The sequence below is a fragment of the Urtica dioica genome, chromosome 6 (genome assembly GCF_054948205.1).
Source record: "Urtica dioica subsp. dioica isolate 48M chromosome 6, U.dioica_male_clone48M_v1_H2, whole genome shotgun sequence".
Classification (NCBI taxonomy): Eukaryota; Viridiplantae; Streptophyta; class Magnoliopsida; order Rosales; family Urticaceae; genus Urtica; species Urtica dioica.
The window spans coordinates 36593040-36612806 of record NC_142761.1 but is presented as its reverse complement, the minus strand read 5'-3'; the positions used below and the strand labels follow the sequence as shown (position 1 = coordinate 36612806).

At 39.6% G+C, this 19767-nt stretch overlaps 1 protein-coding gene across 1 annotated transcript; it reads right to left on the bottom strand.

Annotated features, from left to right (window-relative positions):
- Positions 1-7799: 7799 nt before the first annotated feature.
- On the bottom strand, positions 7800-8706 carry LOC149393853 (uncharacterized). Its single transcript, XM_089617269.1, has 2 exons — positions 8592-8706; positions 7800-8507 (listed from the first exon to the last, which is right to left on the bottom strand). The coding sequence occupies exons 1-2, from the start codon at positions 8628-8630 to the stop codon at positions 7989-7991; spliced, it is 558 nt and encodes a 185-aa protein (XP_089473395.1). The 5' UTR covers positions 8631-8706; the 3' UTR covers positions 7800-7988.
- Between the last annotated feature and the right edge of the window lie 11061 nt (positions 8707-19767).

The window sequence follows — 19767 nt, the reverse complement described above, 5'->3', positions numbered from 1 at the left end:
CATTCGGCGATCAAAGCCTGACCCCGATAATGTTATCTTATTGGATGGGACCAAATTTCCCTTCCTCTGGAGTCGCGTTTGGTATCATGTCCCAGAGATCGGATGGGACCGTCCCGTAATTGCTTACGAGGAATCATGCGTGTATCCCATTCTCGAGTCCGAGGGGGTTGATAACGAAGAAAGGGTTTTTGACTCGTCTTCCCTGTCGTGTAGGGAGACCATGGTCTTGGAGGTGTCGTCATCGTCTGCTTCTTCGAGGGGAAGCGAGTCGGAGTCCCGTGATACGATGAGCCCTTCTCTTTCGCAAGATCTTGAAGAGGGGTATTCTCAAGGTGCTCTAGGTCCGAGTGGGAGGACTTTTGGGGTAGATCTTCCGGAGGAGGAAGATGAGGCCTTGGTTTTTGAACGGAAAGAAGGCCAGTTTTCGGCCAAAATTTGGACTTCTCGGGTTACGAGAAATATATACAAGACCTGAGGGAGGAATTTGAGATCGCGGATGGAATCATCATCTCGGCCCCTTTAGAAGATGAGAGGGCTGATCAGCCCCCTGCCGGGAAGATAGCGTTCAATAAGGTTATCTTGAATGTGATTGGAGGATTGCCGATGCATCCGCTCATATCTCAGTTTGTCTCCGACCTGGGATGTTCTCCTACTCAGCTCATCCCCAATGTGTATAAAATTTTTGTTGGGATGGCCGTGCTATGGGCGAAAGTTTATAATCGTCCCGTCACTTTAGAGGATTTTTCGCAATATTATTCGCTTAAATCGGCTCCGGGGCAACACGGTTATTCTCTTGGATTGAGGGGAACGCTTTCTACGAGAGATGCCACATAAAAGCTTCGTTCTCGGAACTGGGTGTGATTCTGGTTCAAAATTCTTGTTTGATAAGTAGGATCAGATTTCTTTATTCTGGTTTCCTTATATGTTCTATGTTTGATTCCAGGTTCCCTTCCACAATATCTCGAGGACGAGCAGCCACTCCACTCCGAGATCTTTGACATTTCGGAGGCTGATCGGTCGATGTTTGTGTTGTCGGACCCAGACTTACTCGATCAATACTATTATTATCCATACTCGAGTGAGCACTTTATTTATTTCTCATTAAGTCATATACGTTCTAGTCTTTTCTCGTTCTTACTTCTTGTTTTCTTAACAGAGATCGCACAGATGGCAAAGAAAAGAGTTGCTCCAGACCAAGTCCCTCCTAACCCGAAACGTGCTAAGGCTTCCAAGGCTTCCGCGGCGAGTAACCGGGTGACTCCGTCTTCTTCAAATGTCTCTGTCACGACCCGCGAGCTTCAGCTCGCCCACGAGCCGCGACCGATCAACTCCAATATCATACATATTAAACAATAGACCATAATACTTTTATATATATTAAAATAGTTTGCGAAAATCCGGGGAAATTTTTCGCTTTTATAACTTAGAGTCTTATAGCGACTCTTATACAAATACATTCCGGAATGTTTTAACAAAAGATACTAACCCCCGGTTAAGAAACCCCAATAGTTTACCAGTTTAAGTTTTCTAAGCTAAAGAAAAATGAAGAATTTATTCAAGAAACTGTTTGCTAGCCTTCCGGCCGCCTAGTTTATTTTGCCGAAATTGCGTAAAAACTATGTTACTAAGTACCGAGCAAAACCGATATGAGTAAAAAAAAGTATAATTACTTCTGAAAATCACAAGTACATGCGACCAAGCCGCTTTTTGAATGTAAACACAATACATGCGGCCAAGCCGCTTTTTGAATGTAAATACATACATGCGACCAAGCCGCTTTTTGAATTTTAAAACAGAAACGTTTAAACAAAGAAATGGCGAAGGTGCTCGGCATTCCAAGGGTTTTTCTCCATACCACCGCTCAACTGTTGTAATCGGTATGTTCCGTTTCCGAAGTCTTTTCGGATAATGTAGGGTCCTTCCCAATTCGCGTTGAAGGCTCATTCTTGGTGGATTTTGGTGTGGAGAAAAACTCTTCTGAGGACTTTATCGCTGACTTTGAACGATCTTGGTCGGACTTTCCTCTGTGGAGTAGTTTTCTCTTCTCACTGTTGGTATCGTAACGTCGGTCGGGATAACCGCGTCGGAACCATATGCGAGAGAGAAAGGCGTTTCGCCAGTTGCGGAGTGCTCGGTGGTTCTGTATGACCAGAGGACTTCTTGGAGCATGTCCACCCACTCCGACTTCTGTTCGTCTAACTTCGTTTTTAGGCCGTGTTTTATGGTTTTGTTGACGGCCTCCACCAATCCGTTGGACTGTGGTCTGACTGGAGTAGAAAAAACTTTGTTAATGCCATACTTTTCATAAAAATTTTTGAAAGAATCGCATTGAAATTGAGTTCCGTGGTCGGATACGATTTTGACTGGTATCCCAAACCGAGTAATAATATTTTTCTATACAAATTTCTCAATTGCATGAGCAGTTATTTTATTCAAGGGTTCGGCTTCGACCCATTTTGAAAAATAATCGATGGCTACTATTGCGTACCTGCATCCACCTCGGCCTGTTGGCAATGCTCCAATTAAGTCTATTCCCTATTCTACGAATGGAATCGGGCATGAGAGGGAGATGAGAGGGTTAGGAGGGAGCCTCGGGATGTTAGAGAATTTTTGGCACTTGACGCATCTTTGTGTCATGAGTCGGGCGTCGGCTTTCAATGTCGGCCAATAGAGTCCTTGTCGGATAATCTTCTGCGCTAATGCCTCGCATCCGATGTGACTTCCGCATATCCCTTCGTGGATTTCTTTGAGAGTGTATTCGTCTTCATCTTCGTCCAGACATTTGAGGAGAGCCTGGAAAAATCCTCTCTTGTAGAGATTTTGGCCTTCTAAGAAATATCGAGCAGCTCTGAATTTCAAGCTTCTGGCCTCATACTTATCCTTGGGCAGAGCTCCATGCTGCAAATACTCCCTAATCGGAGTTTGCCATGACTTTCGTTGGTCGACCTGAAACACGAGAGGGGTCTGCTCGATGCTAGGCTGCCCAACTTTGATTACTGGGATTGACTCCGAGTCGGATCCTTGGGTGGCTAACTTCGCTAATGCATCACCCTCTTCATTCCTAGCTCTGGGGACTTGGGTGATTTTGCAGAGTTCGAATTTGTTTGCCAGATTTCTGGCTTTCTCGGCATATAGCGACATTTTTTCGCCTTTTGCCTGAAATTCAAATTTCATTTGATTAACAATTAACTGGGAATCTAAATATACTTTGAGCTTTTTGATTTCTAAATCTTTTGCTATTTGAAGTCCATGTATCATAGCTTCGTACTCGGCTTCATTATTTGAAGCATTGAAATCGAATTTTAGAGAAAATTTTACCTTGTCTCCTTCTGGACTGGACAGCGCAATCCCGACTCCGGACCCTTTTTCGTTGGCTGCTCCATCTACGTACATTTCCCAAATCGGGAAATCAATCAGTCTGTACGTGAATTCTGCAATGAAGTCAGCTACTGCTTGTCCTTTGATTGCTGGTCGGGGGCTGAAGTGTATATCGTATTGTGTCAGCTCGATCGACCATTTCATTAATCTTCCGGACACATCGGGTTTTTGCAACACTTGGCGGAGCGGGAAATTGGTAAGGATTGTAATCGGATGTGCGAGGAAATAGTGTTTCAGCTCCCGAGATGCGGTGATGAGGGCAAAGGCTAGCTTCTCGAGTTCCGGGTATCTTCCTTCCGCCTCGTTGAGGCGTCCCAAAGTATAATAAACCGGGACCTGGTGTTTTCCCTCATTTTTTATTAATGCCGAGCTGACTGCGTGCTCCGATACGGCTAAGTAAATTTCCAAGGGCTCTCCTTCTTGTACTTTTCTTAAAGTGGGAGGCCATGCCAAGTGCTCCTTCAGAGACTCAAAACTCTCATTGCATTGCTTGGTCCATTCAAATTCTTTGGAGCCTCTGAGCACATTAAAGAAGTGAATGCTCCGATCAGTTGATCTTGAAATAAAACGGCTCAATGCAGCGATGCACCTTGTTAACTTCTGTACTTCTTTCATGTTTCGCGGCGGTGTCATGTTCATTAAGGCGGTGATCTTCTCTGGATTTACTTCGATGCCTCGTTCATGAACGATGAAACCTAAGAATCTTCCTGATTCAAGATATTTTCCAATCTTGAGCTTCTTCTCAGGTTGTTTCGGATCCGGAGTGATCTCCTCAACTTCATCTCCTGGGCCAATTTCTTCTCACTTGGAAGGCGTGGGTCGAAGTCTGAGTCGATCATCATTCCTTTGTGGACATCTTTGTCCTGACTCTCTTTGAGATAATTTGCATAACAGCTTCTTGCGATAGCCTGAGTTCCTACTACTTCACCTACTCCATGCTCGGTAGGGAACTTCATCTTCAAATACTCCACCGACGCGATGGCTCCGAGGGATTGCAAAGTTGGCCTGCCAATGATCGCATTGAACGAAGATTTTCCTGGAACTACTACCCATGGAGTGTTAGTGGTTTTACTTCTTGGGTTCTCTCCTACAATTATTGGGATCGAGATTATTCCCTTGGGCTGGATTGAGTCTCATGTGAAGCCATAGAGATTTTCAGGGGAACGAGCTAGTGAGTCTTGCTTATGACCCATTTTGTTGAATGTGTCTTCGTAGAGCACATCAACAGTACTCCCGGTATCCACTAATATTCGGTGTACATTCCTGTTTCCGATAAGAGCTGATATGACTAGCGGATCGTTGTGAGGGAACAATACCCACCGAGCATCTTCTGCTGTAAAGGTGATTGGCTCCGTGCTAGACTTAGCTATCTTGTTAGGCCTTCGTTCGGCTGTAAACAAGATTTGTCGGGGTCCCGCGTAGGCCTCTCTTACATAGCTCTTTTGAGCGCTCCTTGAATTTCCTCCCATATGGGGTCCTCCGACTATGAGCGAGATTTCAGCATATGCCTCACCTTTCTGATCCTCTTGATCCCTTTGCTCGGCCTTGAATTTCTTCAATGCTCCTCTTCGGATCAAAGCCTCTATAGCTTCTTTGAGGTTGAAACAATCAGCAGTGCGGTGACCAATATCCGCATGGAAAGCACAGTATTTTGTTTTATCTCTTTTTGAGATATCTTTCTTGATCGGCCTTGGCTTAGGGAAATCCTCTTTATCCTGTGTAAGACTAAATATCTCCTCTATCGGGGTATTGAGTTTATGATACTTATCAAACTTACTGGAAAAAGGCTTCAGGGGCCCTGCTCCAGACCTGCTTTTCTTGGGTGGGCGGTTATCCTCAGACTGCCGCTCCCTATGCTCTTCTCGTTAACTCTTTGGTGGCTTTGCTTTTCTTGCCGCCAACCTTGCTTCCTCCGCGTTGATATGTTTCTGAGCTCTCTTCAGGAAATCGTTGTAGTCTTTTGGACTAGTCTTCTGTAGTGACCACCACAACTCTGATTCAGTTCGGACGCCGGAAGAGATCCCGAAGAGTTTAAAATCTTCATTCAGATCGTCAACCTGAAGAGCTTGCTTCGAGTAGCGATTAATAAAATCCTTCAATGACTCATCATGGGCTTGTCTCACCGCTAACAGCCTTTCCATGGGAGTTTTCCCCGAGCTGGAACCGACAAACTGTTCCATGAATTTTCTGGATAACTACTTCCAAGATCCTATAGAGTTTGGCTTAAGTTTTCTATACCACCTTTTGGCTGAGCCTGTTAGAGTGATAGAGAACGCCCTGCACATAACTTCTGGTCCTGCTCCTTGCAACAGCATCCAAGAAGAGAAAGTGTCTAGATGGTCTCCTGGGTCGGTCTTTCCATCGTACACTAGGATGCTTGGCATCTTGAAGCGATCGGGCAACGGGTGTTCTAACACCCGTGCCGTGAAAGGAGAGACAGCCTCTCCGACTTTTGGGATAGACTCCTTCTGGCCAAGAGCCACCTCTTCAATTCGACGCTCCAATCTTTTGAAATTTGTTTTGTTGGTGCTCGCACTGTCTTCAGTTTCCGAGCTTCCTATGCTATTTCTGAAACTGTTTGAACGACTTTTATCCATAGAGGGCTGGTACCGATCAGGAATCTTTTCCTGACTGGACTGCTCCTTCTCGGACTCAGAGTCGTCTTCCATCCTCTCATACCGATCCTTAACATGTTTCCGAGGTTTCTTAACTTGCAGATTCTGCCCAACCGGTTCTTTCCCTGATCGGTGTGAGGGTTCTTCATCTGGGATCACCACTGCACTTCGTAGTGTGACTTTCCTTGCCTGCAACCTTCTCTTCAACTCTTTGTTACTCGCATCTAGGACTGAAAGATGCTCTTGCATCTGCCTGCACTGTTCTTCGAGGCTAGGTTCCGGAAGAAGTTCAGCTATTTCTTCCAAGGTGAGAGGCAAGGTGCGATTATGGTGCTCTATCTCCGTTTCCTGGTTAGAGACATCGTTCATGGGTGTGGACGAACTAGCCATATTCTTCAGCGTAGTTTCCCCCTCCTTCTAGAGCCAACTGTTGACCTGTAAAACTAGTACAACAATATCTTACGAAAATACACAGACTCCGAGTACGAGGGCTCCGAGTACTGATATGATTTAGGCAAGACTTTCTCTTTATATCGACGAATCTAATACAAGAGAGCGGTGTTTACAAGAGGTTCTAAATAGAAGAAAACAAGAAAAGCATTCCAAAGTCTCTGTCCCTTGAGGATCTTTGTAATTTCCTATTTATACTCGTCTGGGGTTGTTTCCTTTATCGCATGGTCGTGGGCTCTGACGGTTATTCTAGTGAATGTGGGGTGATCAATCCCACGTTCTAGACAGTTTTTGGGTAACTGCCGCTTTCCTCTCGCAAAGGTGGACGGTTATTACTCTTTGTTTGATTTTGGAACTGTTGAGGTGTGCGTTTTAGGAATTTGAAACATGTTTTCTTTTGGTTTGACTAGTCTTTGACCTACAGTCTTCTCTTATCTCCGAAGTTCTGATCGGTAGGTTTCGTTCTTATCTTATGAACGGATCGTTCCTTTTCAATGGTTAACTCTTAGGTCTATTTTACTTGAGTTCGGTGCTGGGTTTTACATGCTGCTCGGGATACCGACTACTATGCTCGGTATTTGGCCAAATTATCCAGTAACAGTGTATATATCAAGGTTTTAGGTACCGGGAAAACCGGACACTTCCTATGCTGGAACTGACGAACGGCAGGGTCCCAATTTGGAGACGTGCAAATTTGAATTTACCGAGCGTGACCAAATTCCAGTTTGACTTTGTTAAAATCTCATGTAAAGTCGCGGGTTTCTCAAGATAACCGGATAAAATATAAGTCACTTTCAGTTTTAACAATATATATCTGTCTAGTTCTCTCTTTCAAAATATTATATAGTTAGGTTAAAATTGTAACATAAGGGCCTAAATTGGTCATATGTCTAAATATCTCTTTTAAAATAGTCTTTTATGATATTTAATTTTTTTATATTAAATTTATATTATGATCTATTGTTGATCATCCTCAATTTGAATTTCTAGTTCTGCTCCTATTCTTATTATTAATATTACAAAGTTATCTCTTTTTTACGCCTTAATTAATCATAATAATAGTATATATTGTTAAAATTGTTTAAAAAAAACTAAGTTTTTACTTTTATATATTTTTGCTTGATAATTGACCAAAGCGAGCATGATAAAAAAATATTAGAGTCTGTAATTTCAATTGAATATTGTTCATGTTACAGATTCTACTTCAGAAAAGAAAGAGCATGATTAAAAAAAAAATTAGTGTTTTATCTAATATTTTTGCTATAATATAAATTTCAGAATTAGAAACATATATTTAAGCATTACATAAATAAATAAATAATCCAAAATAAAGCACGCAGTAATAGTTTCATTAAGCAAAAGCTACTTAGCCAATAGTCATTAATGTAGCAAACACATCCCGTAAACACATATACACACATTATTATTATTATTATAGCTTACGAATTGCGTATAATAAACAAACACTCATTATGTCGCATCTTTATTTTTATTTATATCAATATCACCATCATCATTTTTATTTATAGATGATAGTCCCTTTTTCTACCCCTCGCGATTTTCTTCATTCATTCTAGACGGAGATAATAGATGGACAAACACTTTAGCAAATGACTTGTGGTCTTTGGCATGGCCAGTCAATTTCTGGTCGTTTGGATAGGCTGAGAGGTTGGGGACGGGCTCGAAGTTGGTGAAAGCACTTTGATCGTTTGGATAGGCAGAGAGGTTGGGAATGGGCTCAAATTCATCTGTGAAAGTGCTTTGATCGTTTGGATAGGCCGAGATGTTGGGAATGGGCTCAAATTCATCGGTGAAAGTGCTTCGATCGTTTGGATAGGCCGAGAGGTTGGGAACGGGCTCAAAGTCATCGTTGAAAGTGCTTCGATCGTTTGGATAGGCCGAGAGGTTGGGGATTGGTTCAAATTCGTCGGTGAAAGCGTGGCTCGTTTTGGTGTTGTGAGAGATCAAAACCTTGATCACCTTTGGCATGGCTTGATCTCTCATCACCTCTCTCCAATACTCGCCTCCCGGGCCATTTCTCGATTCCGTAGTGGTACTAGCAAACTGCTCCAAAATAAATTGTAATTAGTTAGCAAGGTTTTATTTTTGAATAAAATGACAAAATGTACACTCAAATATACTACTTACCAAAAGGATGGCTAAGATCACGGAGCCAAATGATTTCATGTCTAAAAATATTATTTGCAACTAGGGATTTTTTTTTTTTTTTTTTTTTTTTTTTGGGAGGAGATGATATATCAATGAACTTGGTTTATGAAATATCGCCCTTCAAATATATAGCGTTGATTTCACTAGTACGTAACCATTTTAATTTTAATATGATTAATACTGCTCTTGGTACCACTACGTAACTAAGATTATTACTAATAGCTTTCTAAGGGTTTTATTAGAATTATTGAATAACTACTTGTGGGAATAAATACAATTTATCAATTCTTAGAAATTTGAATAAAAATAATTCCACAAAATAATAAAAGAAAAAAAGTACTAGTACACAAAGAAAAAAAAAATCATTAAGAAATTAAATTAACCGGATACAAAATTCAAATAAGAGAATGACGCGGGGATCGTTAGAAAATCTCCTTAAACCAATATTCATAAACCCCCGGGTGCTAGAATGATGAGCAAGTGTTTCTCAAGTATACATAGACATATATGAGAATAACAATGCAACGGTTCAATTCTAGGGAACAAAACCACGTTTTTCTTGATCTACCATGGGCTGCAAACAAAAACATGAACACAATTTATGGAGGAGAGAAAATTATATGAAGTTATATTTTGGTGTGTGTAGAATGAGAACCTCAGGATCCTTTTTAGGCTACAAACATTTTAAAATGTTACCAGCGCGCCTTCAAGACTCCTTAATGCTTGGCCATTCACCGTTTAAACGTTCAAAATGGCTCACATTAGTTTCGTGCACATTGGATTATTAGTACTCGATTGCAACATTAAACCATGCAAACTCTTTTAAACAAAATACGAATTTATGAAGGAAAAATGCTTGACTTTGGGCACGCCCAAACCAACCACCCATCTAGCCCGGTTCGGCCCAGCCTGGATGCTGCTGTGTGCAAGGGAGCCAGAAGTCAAACTTAGGAGGGGCCAATTTAAAAGGTTTTATAATGTCTGAAATTCTGATTAGTCACAAAGACAAGATGTCGCACACAATGTATTGACAATGTGTCCGACAACCTTCTTGCACACAGATAATGGATAAACAACAAACAGTGCGATAAAGAAAATACACACGATATGGTTACCCAGTTCGGTGCAATACACCTACGTCTGGGGGCACTCTGCCAGTGGAAAGGATTTCACTATCTTGTACTCAATAGTACACGCAAGATTTAAATAGATTACAATCACCAAATCAATAAAACCTAGAGACTATTACCATCAGTGAATACCTATACCAAGGACTCCCCCTGGATTTGAGATCCGCCCCAATTCCACTCTTCGAGCAACCGCCTATTCTCGGATGACTTTCAGTCTTCAAACGATCGTGAGCCTTCAATCACGAGAACACATAACTCAACTCTCACAGACACTCAATCTTTCTGGAATAGTGTTTGAGAGAATACACCGCTCTTAACAAAATACAAAGCCTCCCAATCCGCCGGTCTTGCACGTCTAGGAGCACTAAGTATTTTATCAAAAACGTCAAAGCTGCTAAGGGGGGAGCACATGGCTTTTATAGCAGTTTTACAGGCCTGGAAGTGTATCTAGGGTTTCCTTACCCAGCCTCACACGAATATCTCATAATTAAGTCACCAGCGAGGCAATCTGGCAAAACTGGTAACTTGTCCGAAAAAGTGTCTGCACACAGAGGGAATGATGTCTCACCAGAAGAAGGAGCATGAAGCACGACATCTTACCAAACAACTTGCACTAAAAAAATAAAGCCAACAAATAGCGTAACAACAATCTCCCCATTTGGCTATTTTTTAGGCAAGCATTTCCAGGAACAGGTTCTTATACAAGCGTCATGAGCAGATCCAGAGAGAGAGTACCAAAAGAATACCAAAAGCAAGGATCGACAAAAACAGAGGGAGGAAAAAGAACAAACACCGGATGTAAAGAGGTGAGAACTGAAGCAAACAGCAGTACATACATCAACAGCAAACTTGAAAGAGGTTTAACACACCAACCAGTACTCAGTCTGAAACAAAAGTTAAACTAAAGATAAAATCCGACATAAGGATGTCTTAAAAGAAGTTAGAGGATACAGATCAGATCATAAAAAAAACATCAACAAGAGGGATTGCGCGCAGTTTTAGGCCGAGGCACCGTCATTCTTATCACCAACGCCATCTGAGACACTGTCATTATTCCCTTCATCGTTGTCAGAATCCTCAGCATCTTCAGTATCATCAGCTTGATCAAACTGAGCAGTGTAGCATCAACATCACCTGGAGGAGCGGTAAGATTGCGAACAAGAGCTTCACATTTGGACTTCCTGCTAGAGAAAGTCTCGATAGTCTCTTTGAGGACTTCAATCTCCTCAATGAGCTCTTTCAGAACATTCGTTTGAACCTCTCAGAAGTTGAACCCAAATTCAAATTGCTCCCAGAGGTGACAGATGTTGCAACCGATGGTCTGACAAGGTCACGAGCATGTTTCCCTTCAAAGAGCTTGTGACTGATGTTAAGAACTCCAGGTCTTTTTCCTGCCACATATGTGCTACGCAGAATATTTTTGTTTTGCTTAAGCAGAATTCCAGTGATGATGGAAGAAAAACCGATGGGAAGCTTCACTGCAAAGGATTTGACATGTTTTGCCAGGTGATCAAAGACAAATTCACCAAAGTCGAAGGAGAAACGAGTACCTATCTGATAGATCAGACAAGCCAGTTCAGCCTTGTTACTAGACCCATGAGAAGAGGGGGCCCAGTTAGCGATGCCAATGCGATAGAGAATCGAGTACTTGGCAGTGAGATCAGAAGAGGGTAAAGTTCCCTTAGAAGGCCAAACTTTGGTCTCGTCACCAATAATCTCTCTTGCAATGATGTCCAGAGAAGGAACACGATCAGCAGTGATGATTTTCCCTCGACCAAGAAATTCGTTGATAACATCTGGAGAAATCTCAAAGCAGTGTCCTCTGACATAGACCTTCCTGAATTCAGCATCATCGGGGACATCAAAGGAAGAGGAGAGATTGACGATAAACTCTTTCACCAGAGTCGGGTAGTAGACTCCTATGTTGGTGATAGTCTTGAGCATCTCAGCATCGTGCAGAAGCTCTATGATGACATCGATCTTAAGAGCCTCAGCAGACAATTCCTTTTCAGGAAAGATGGCTCGGTGATGCACAAACATCCACTTGAGGACACCGTCTTCCTTATAAAAAGAGAAATTGTCCAAGGGTGCAGCAGGGATATTCTTTTGAAGCTTTTGCCCTTCCACGGATCTCTTGTTCCCTATCCCAAGAGAAATCATAGGTTCTTCTTCTTCAACATCAGCGAGCTCGTCAAGGGGAGACATAGGAGTCACAGCGGGCTTCTTTCCTCTTTTCTTAATCATACCAACCTTAACTTTCTTCTTCTTCTTTTCCGGGATGGGAACATCAGGCATACTTTCTCCCAAAAACTTTCTCTTCTTCTTTCTCTTCTCAGCCAGAAGAGTGGCAATACAAATGTCGTCGTCTTGCTGGACTTTCTCCTTCATAGAGGCAAGAATATCTTCTCCAACATCCTGACATCTATCAGTCTCTCCCTCATGCCTCAGAGGAGAAGATGCCGGAACATGCTTCAAGACATCTCCACTCAACCCCAAAATTCCACCAATTGCATCAATGGGAGAGGGTTCTTGCTCATCAAGAAGAGATTTCAAAGTATCACTGTCCCTAGGGTTCTCTTCAGAGGGAATGAAAGTTTCAAGATTACCTTGCACTATTTTGTGAGGGCTTTCAAGAGGAGACCCGTAGGTGAGGGTTTCTTCCTCGGCAGTGACGTCATCCTCTCTTCTTTCTTCAGAAGAGCTACTAGAACTGACTTCACCGGTAATGTCGGTGATAGTAAGAGATGATTTCTTGATCATGGCCTTTCTGACAGCAGAGAGAGAGGGGTTTTCAGGAGGAATTGATGACCCAGTGATTGCACCTCCGGCCTAACCATCGGCGCGCTTACTGGGTCGCAATCCTCGAACCCGGACACCGTGCTTGTTGCTCTCCTGCTCTGGCCCCTTTGTCTTGACATCTCACTACTACAAAAAGGGCTATTTTACGTCGCCCCTATTGCGTCACTGCTATTTTTAAGCGACGCAATTGCTCTTTTTCTTGTCAAAATATGATGTGGCGTGGTCACAATTCGCCACGTGTAATTAATCGGGCGTTGTTTTGTAAAAAAGCGACGCTAGATTGGCGGGATTAAATTGAGCGTCGCTTATTAAATAAGTGACGCTAGAAAGTTCCCAAAGTCCAATTATATGGTGACATGTGGCGGGGGTCACTTTTTTACCTATTGCGTCGCTTGATAAACGAGTGACGCCCTGCCTATTGCGTCGCTTTTTGTGTATTGCGTCGCTCAATAAACGAGTGACGCCCCCAACCTATTGCGTCACTCAATAAATGAGTGACGCTCGACTTATTGCGTCGCTTTTAAATCTATGCATCACTTTTGATCTATTGCGTCACTTTTTATCATCTAGGGTGTCGCTTTTAAATTGAGCGACGCACGATTTCATGTATAAAATCCGAACTTAGCGAATTCAACCACACTTCTTCTTCTTCTTCTTCTTCTTCTTCTTCTTCTTCTTCTTCATTTTCTTCTTCTTCTTCTTCTTCTTCTTCTTCTTCTTCTTCTTCTTCTTCTTCTTCTTCTTCTTCTTCTTCTTCACTTCTTCACTCATTTTTCTTACGAGACCATCCAAGGTTTTTCTTCACTTTCAAACCCACGATTTTCAACCTTGATTTCCTTTACTCGGTCTTGGAAGGTTCGTCCGGTACTCACGATTTTGACCATCATTATTTCCGTCGAAGGTATGTTTGTGGTCATTTATATAATTGGTTTTTTTTAAACTAACATTTTTATGAGGTTTCAGCCTAATTTTAGGTTTCGATTATAATGCATATTTTCTTGTGGTTTCAAGATTTTTACTCGGTGTTGACTTCCTCGACCGCCTTTAGCCACTCCGACCGTGTCTCCATGCTTACGGCCGAGCCTCTCATCCCGGTAAGTTATTTTGAAATTCTAATTTAATTATTTTTATTTGTGGTTTTAAGTTTTTCGAATTTTACTTTTGGAGGGAATGAGATCTGAGACCTATTTCCGATTTTTAGACTTTAAACGCTTACTGTGGATTCAACAAATTTGGTTTTGCATTGATTCTTTTTGGAAAACTTAGGTTTAAATTTCTTCTATCTAAACCTTTAATCGAAAAATATTTTTATGAAATACATAATATATTCTGATTATTTTGAAAACGGTGCGCAGACTGTTTTTGACAAAAATTTTAAAGTTAGATTTTAGCACTTCTTTTACTTTTAATAAATAGTTAAAAATTTATTTTGGCCATAGTTCCTTTACAAAAAGTGATCCAAATTATGTTTTATACGTACTGGAAATTTTACAGAAGTTTTCTCAGAGTTTTAGTTTTTCACCGAAACCCTAATAAACAAGGGTGTTTTCGTAATTTCACGTTGATTGTCGTTTCTGAAAACTTCCAGAATCTAAAGTATGTCTTGAATTCTTTTCTTAGCTGATCCCCGATAGTGTTTTACCCCCATTAGGTTTCGAGTCAAGTAGAGCTTCCAATCCGTTTTCGATCCAGAGAGCTTTATTCTCGTTTTGTCAAGGTGAGAATAATCTCACTGCAACACAGATTAGTTCAAAATAAAATATGATAAGTATATGATCTGAATGAGTTAATAATATTTTTTTTATTGTTATTACGTGATTGTTGTCATATGTGTGGTATGATATGATATGATAAATTATGAATTATATGTTATGTATGCGGAGTTTATGATATGATATAGTATGTTATGTAATGATATGATATGATATGGTAAGGTATGATAAATTATGAACGACATGTTATGATATAATGAGTTTATGATATGATATGGTATGGTATGTTATGTGATGATATGATACGGTATGATATGTTATGTGATGATATATTATAAATTAGAATACTTATATCTTGTTCTTTTTTCTAGTCATGTTATCATGTTTATTGTATGTCATACGTCATTCGTGCATGTAACAAAAAAAAAGTGAAAAGATAAAGATAAGCAAGGGAGTCGTACCGCCTCGAGCTACGGAGGTCTTAAGGAGAATTTCTCGAGCCGACTTACGGGCCCAAATGGGGAAATTTCTCGGGCCGAGGCCCTAATAAGTTTATAAGATAGAGCGAAGTGTGGGACCTTGCAACCCCATATCTTCGTCTCTAAAGTGTGCACTGAAATTGGTACGACTACCCTAGGGGCACCCCGAGCTAAAAGTTGATAGAATCAAGAAAAGAAAGATCAAGTCATCAATTAGTTTTAAAATACTAATAACCGGTTCATGCATTGCATTACTCTTTTTATTTTGTGAGCTTTATTTTATCCTTGCTGAGCGTAAGCTCATCTCTTCGAAAAAAAATATACGTTTGTGTTGTAGGTAAACAACTTGTAATGAACTGAGCAGGGTGGACTAGCGGCGTCGATAGCGAGAGGGTTGGGCCATGGTTTCCATTCACGAATTAAGTCTTCCGCTACAAGTTATTAAAAAATAAAGTTTAAATTTTTGTTTTCGTTATTAAGAAATAAGTCTTCCGCTACGAGTTCTTAAGAAGTAATTTTTAAAGGTTTTTATTTTCATTTATTTCGAAGTTTCGAAGAGTTTTATATTTTGGTTGAGATTTAGATTATCGACTATGTTTTAGTATGTTTGCCGTTATGTTTTGTTTCAAATTCGTATTTTCAATTTTGGTTAAGTACTTCTCATGAAGTGTTCAATATGCAATCTTCATATTTTCTTAAATGCTTTTGTTTCTTTTTAAGATCTTCAAAATTTTAGTTCGCCTTGATTCGATGTGTTTTAAAAAAAAAAATTTCCTCCAAGTTTTTTAAAGAATTTTCTAGAGTTTAAAAAGTAAGATAAGTAAGACGATCCGAAAAGTCGGGTAGGTATTTTTTTTACTTAGATGGAAAATGTTCAAGCTGCTCGTTGACAAGGTAGAGGTAGGCCACGAGGCCGAGGTAGAGGAAGAGGCAGAGTTGCCGTTGATGTCCCAATGAAAGATGCTTATCATGTCACTCCGTTTCCCGCACAACAAGGAGCAGCTGAGAATCCCAACGGTCCAGCCCCCGGACCTCAGCCAGCGGCCCAAAAGATCTCGTGGTGCTCGTTACTACATTGATGCAACGTATCGAAGCTCAAGAAGCAGCGATACAAGAGTTAAGGAACCACCTCACCCAAGTGAATGGAAATGTGGTAGAGGATCAACAAGAACCACCAGCACCTCCTCAAGGCGTACCTCAGATGGGCCAAGTTGTTGTGGCTGATGATCTTTTCGAAAGGTTCAGGAGGATGAGAGCTCCAAATTTTGAAGGATCGACTGATCCTTTAGTGGCCGATGAGTGGATGTCAGAGATGAACAAGATCTTCAACTTCATGAATATCTCGGAAATTGAGAAGGTCATATGCGCGTCTTTTGTTCTGAAGAAGGATGCACGATACTGGTGGGAGACAGTAGTAGCTACAAGAGACAAACGCGCTATGTCTTGGGACGACTTCATCGATGAGTTCAATAGTAAGTATTTCAACATGCGTGCGATGAAAACTCAACAAAAGGAGTTTACGGAGTTAAAGCAAGGTACGATGACTGTGAATGAAGCTGTGAGGAAGTTCAACCAGCTAGCAAGATTATGCCCTCACCTGGTTCCGACCGAGTCAGAAAGAGTTCGAAGAATGATGGAAATGTTCCGACTGGAACTGGCTCTAGCCATTGATAGTGGAAGTTATCCACCATCCACTGTTTCAGACTGTCTCGAACGTGCAATGCGTCCTGAATACCATTTGGTTCAAGTGAAGGAGGAGCGAGACCAGTACATCAAAGCACAGAAGGAAGAGAAGACTCAAAGTAGAGGGATATGCAACAATAAGAAGTCCGACCAGCGTCTCTTCAACAACCAAGTCGACAAGGCGCAATATCTCGAGAATGAAAACGGGAAGAAGAGGAGCCATCCTGAAAATAATGGTGATGCAAATTACAAAGAAAAGATGGAAAATAGGTTATTTCCGAAGTGCAACATATGTGAGAGGATGCACCTAGGAGAATGTAAGATGGGCAGTATACTGTGTTACAAGTGAGGTCAGTCAAGACACTTCCTTAAAGGTTGTCCGAAGTAGAATTTTGAGCAGAACAATCAGAATGGGCGACTTAAACTTCATTCAAGCTGAAATTAAAGGGCCACAGATTTTCCAGGGGCGACTAGAAGCACCACCAACAACTCAGACACCACCGCCGCCTCAAGGTTGCATCTACGCCTTCACTAATATCGATGCCCTAGCCAGCACCTCGAATGTAGTAGCAGGTCAGATTACTTAGTCTGTTATGATGCATTTGTATTGGTTAACTCTGGAGCAACACACATTTCTTTTTTGTGGAAAAGTTACGATGGTAGACAATAGTGTAGAGAAAACTACACAAGTTTTAAGGACGTGACATTGCCGTTCGGTGATGTTTTATCATTATCATAGTATTGCCTAAAAAAAGTACCGATAATAATTAGTGGTCAGAAGTTAAGGATCGATTTCATCGTCTTATATATGAATGTTTTCGATGCTATCTTGAGAATGAGAATAAGACAAGAGAACTCAATATCTCGAGCTCTTTTTAGAGAGTTTTACTATGTCCAAGTAAGAGTTTTTAAGTTTCTTCTTGACTTTCTAGTTAATTTTCGGGATGAAAATTCTAATAAATAGGGGAGATTGTGAAACCCCGAAATTGAACTTTGTGGAGAACGCTATGAATTTTATAGATTAAGATTTTAAGTCTCTTTTTTTTTATGTGTTTTCTTATATATGATAAACGTAGAATTTCAATCCACTTCCATGCATATATATATATATATATATATATATATATATATAAGAGATATATTAAGTATTTTCATGTTTGTAAATGAAGATATAAAAGATATATATATATATATATATATATATATATATATATATATATGAGTTTATTTTTTTTTTTTTACGTAATAAAATATTATATATATATATATCTATATATAACGCATGTGAGAATATGTATATATATACCCTAATATATATAACTATTATCAAGAGTTATTCTATACTTAATTCTATACATATATATATATATATTATATTATATATATATATATATATAAACCTTTACGTAATTCTCTATATAGGATATACATATATATATAATAAAAATAATAATTAATATATTAAGAATATAAGTAGGATTAGGGTATAGGCTTTTAGGGTTTGAATTTTTAGTGTTTAATTAAATCATATATAAACATCCCATCATTTTCTTCTCACGTTTCTACTCCGCTCTCCCTCCCCCATCCCTCTCTTTGTTCGGAAATTCGTAGCTCTAATTAGGTATGCTTTCTTTTCTATCTAGTTCGGAATACTTGAAAACGGTTTCTTAAAACGCTTGCCCTAGTTTTAAGACGTATGTTTTTGTGTTGATTCTTTTTGGAAACGTTAGGTTTATGTTTCTTCTATCTAAATATTTAATCGAAAAATATTTTTATGAAATACAGAATATTTTCCGATTATTTTCAAATCAGTGTACAGATCTGAGACCTATTTCCGATTTTCAGACTTTAAACGCTTACTGTGTATTCAACAAATTTGGTTTTGCGTTAATTCTTTTTGGAAAACTTAGGTTTAAATGTCTTCTATCTAAAAATTTAATTGAAAAATATTTTTATGAAATACAGAATATATTCTGATTATTTTAAAAACGGTGCGCAGACAGTTTTTGGCAAAAATTTTAAAGTTAGATTTTAGCACTTCTTTTATTTTTAATAAATAGTTAAAAATTTATTTTGGCCATGGTTCCTTTACAAAAAGTGATCAAAATTATGTTTTATACGTACTGGAAGTTTTACAGAAGTTTTCTCAAAGTTTTAGTTTTTCACCGAAACCCTAATAACCAATGGTATTTTCGTAATTTCACATTGATTGTCGTTTCTAAAAACTTTCTGAATCTAAAGTATGTCTTAAATCCTTTTCTTAGCTGATCCCCGATAGTGTTTTACCCCGATTAAGTTTCGAGTCAAGTAGAGCTTCCAATCCGTTTTCGATCCAGAGAGCTTTATTCTCGTTTTGTCAATGTGAGAATAATCTCACTGCAACACAGATTAGTTCAAAGTAAAATACGATAAGTATATGAACTGAATGAGTTAATAATATTTTTTATTGTTATTACGTGATTGTTGACATATGTGTGGTATGATATGATATGATAAATTATGAATGATATGTTATGTATGCGGAGTTTATGATATGATATGATATGATATAGTATGTTATGTAATGATATGATATGATATGGTATGATAAATTATGAACGATATGTTATGATATGCTGAGTTTATGATATGATATGGTATGGTATGGTATGTGATGATATGATATGTTATGTGATGATATATTATAAATTAGAATACTTATATCATGTTCTTTTTTCTAGTCATGTTATCATCTTTATTGTATGTCATACGTCATTCGTGCATGTAACGAAAAAAAAAGTGAAAAAATAAATATAAGCAAGGGAGTCGTACCGCCTCGAGCTACGGAGGTCTTAAAGAGAATTTTTTTAAGCCGACTTACGGGCCCAAATGGGGAAATTTCTCGGGCCGAGGTCCTAATAAGTTTATAAGATAGAGCGAAGTGTGGGACCTTGCAACCCCATATCTTCGTCTCTAAAGTGTGCACTGAAATTGGTACGACTAGCTTAGGGGGCACCCCGAACTAAAAATTGATAGAATCAAGAAAAGAAAGATCAAGTCATCAATTAGTTCTAAAATACTAATAATCGGTTCATGCATTGCATTACTCTTTTTATTTTGTGAGCTTTATATTATTCTCGCTGAGCGTAAGCTCATCTCTTCGAAAAAAATATACGTCTGTGTTGTAGGTAAACAACTTGCAATGAACTGAGCATGGCGGACTAGCGGCATCGATAGCGAGAGGGTTGGGTCATGGTTTCCATTCACGAATTAAGTCTTCCGCAACAAGTTATTAAAAAATAAAGTTTAAAGTTTTATTTTCGTTATTAAGAAATAAGTCTTCCGCTACGAGTTCTTAAGAAATAATTTTTAA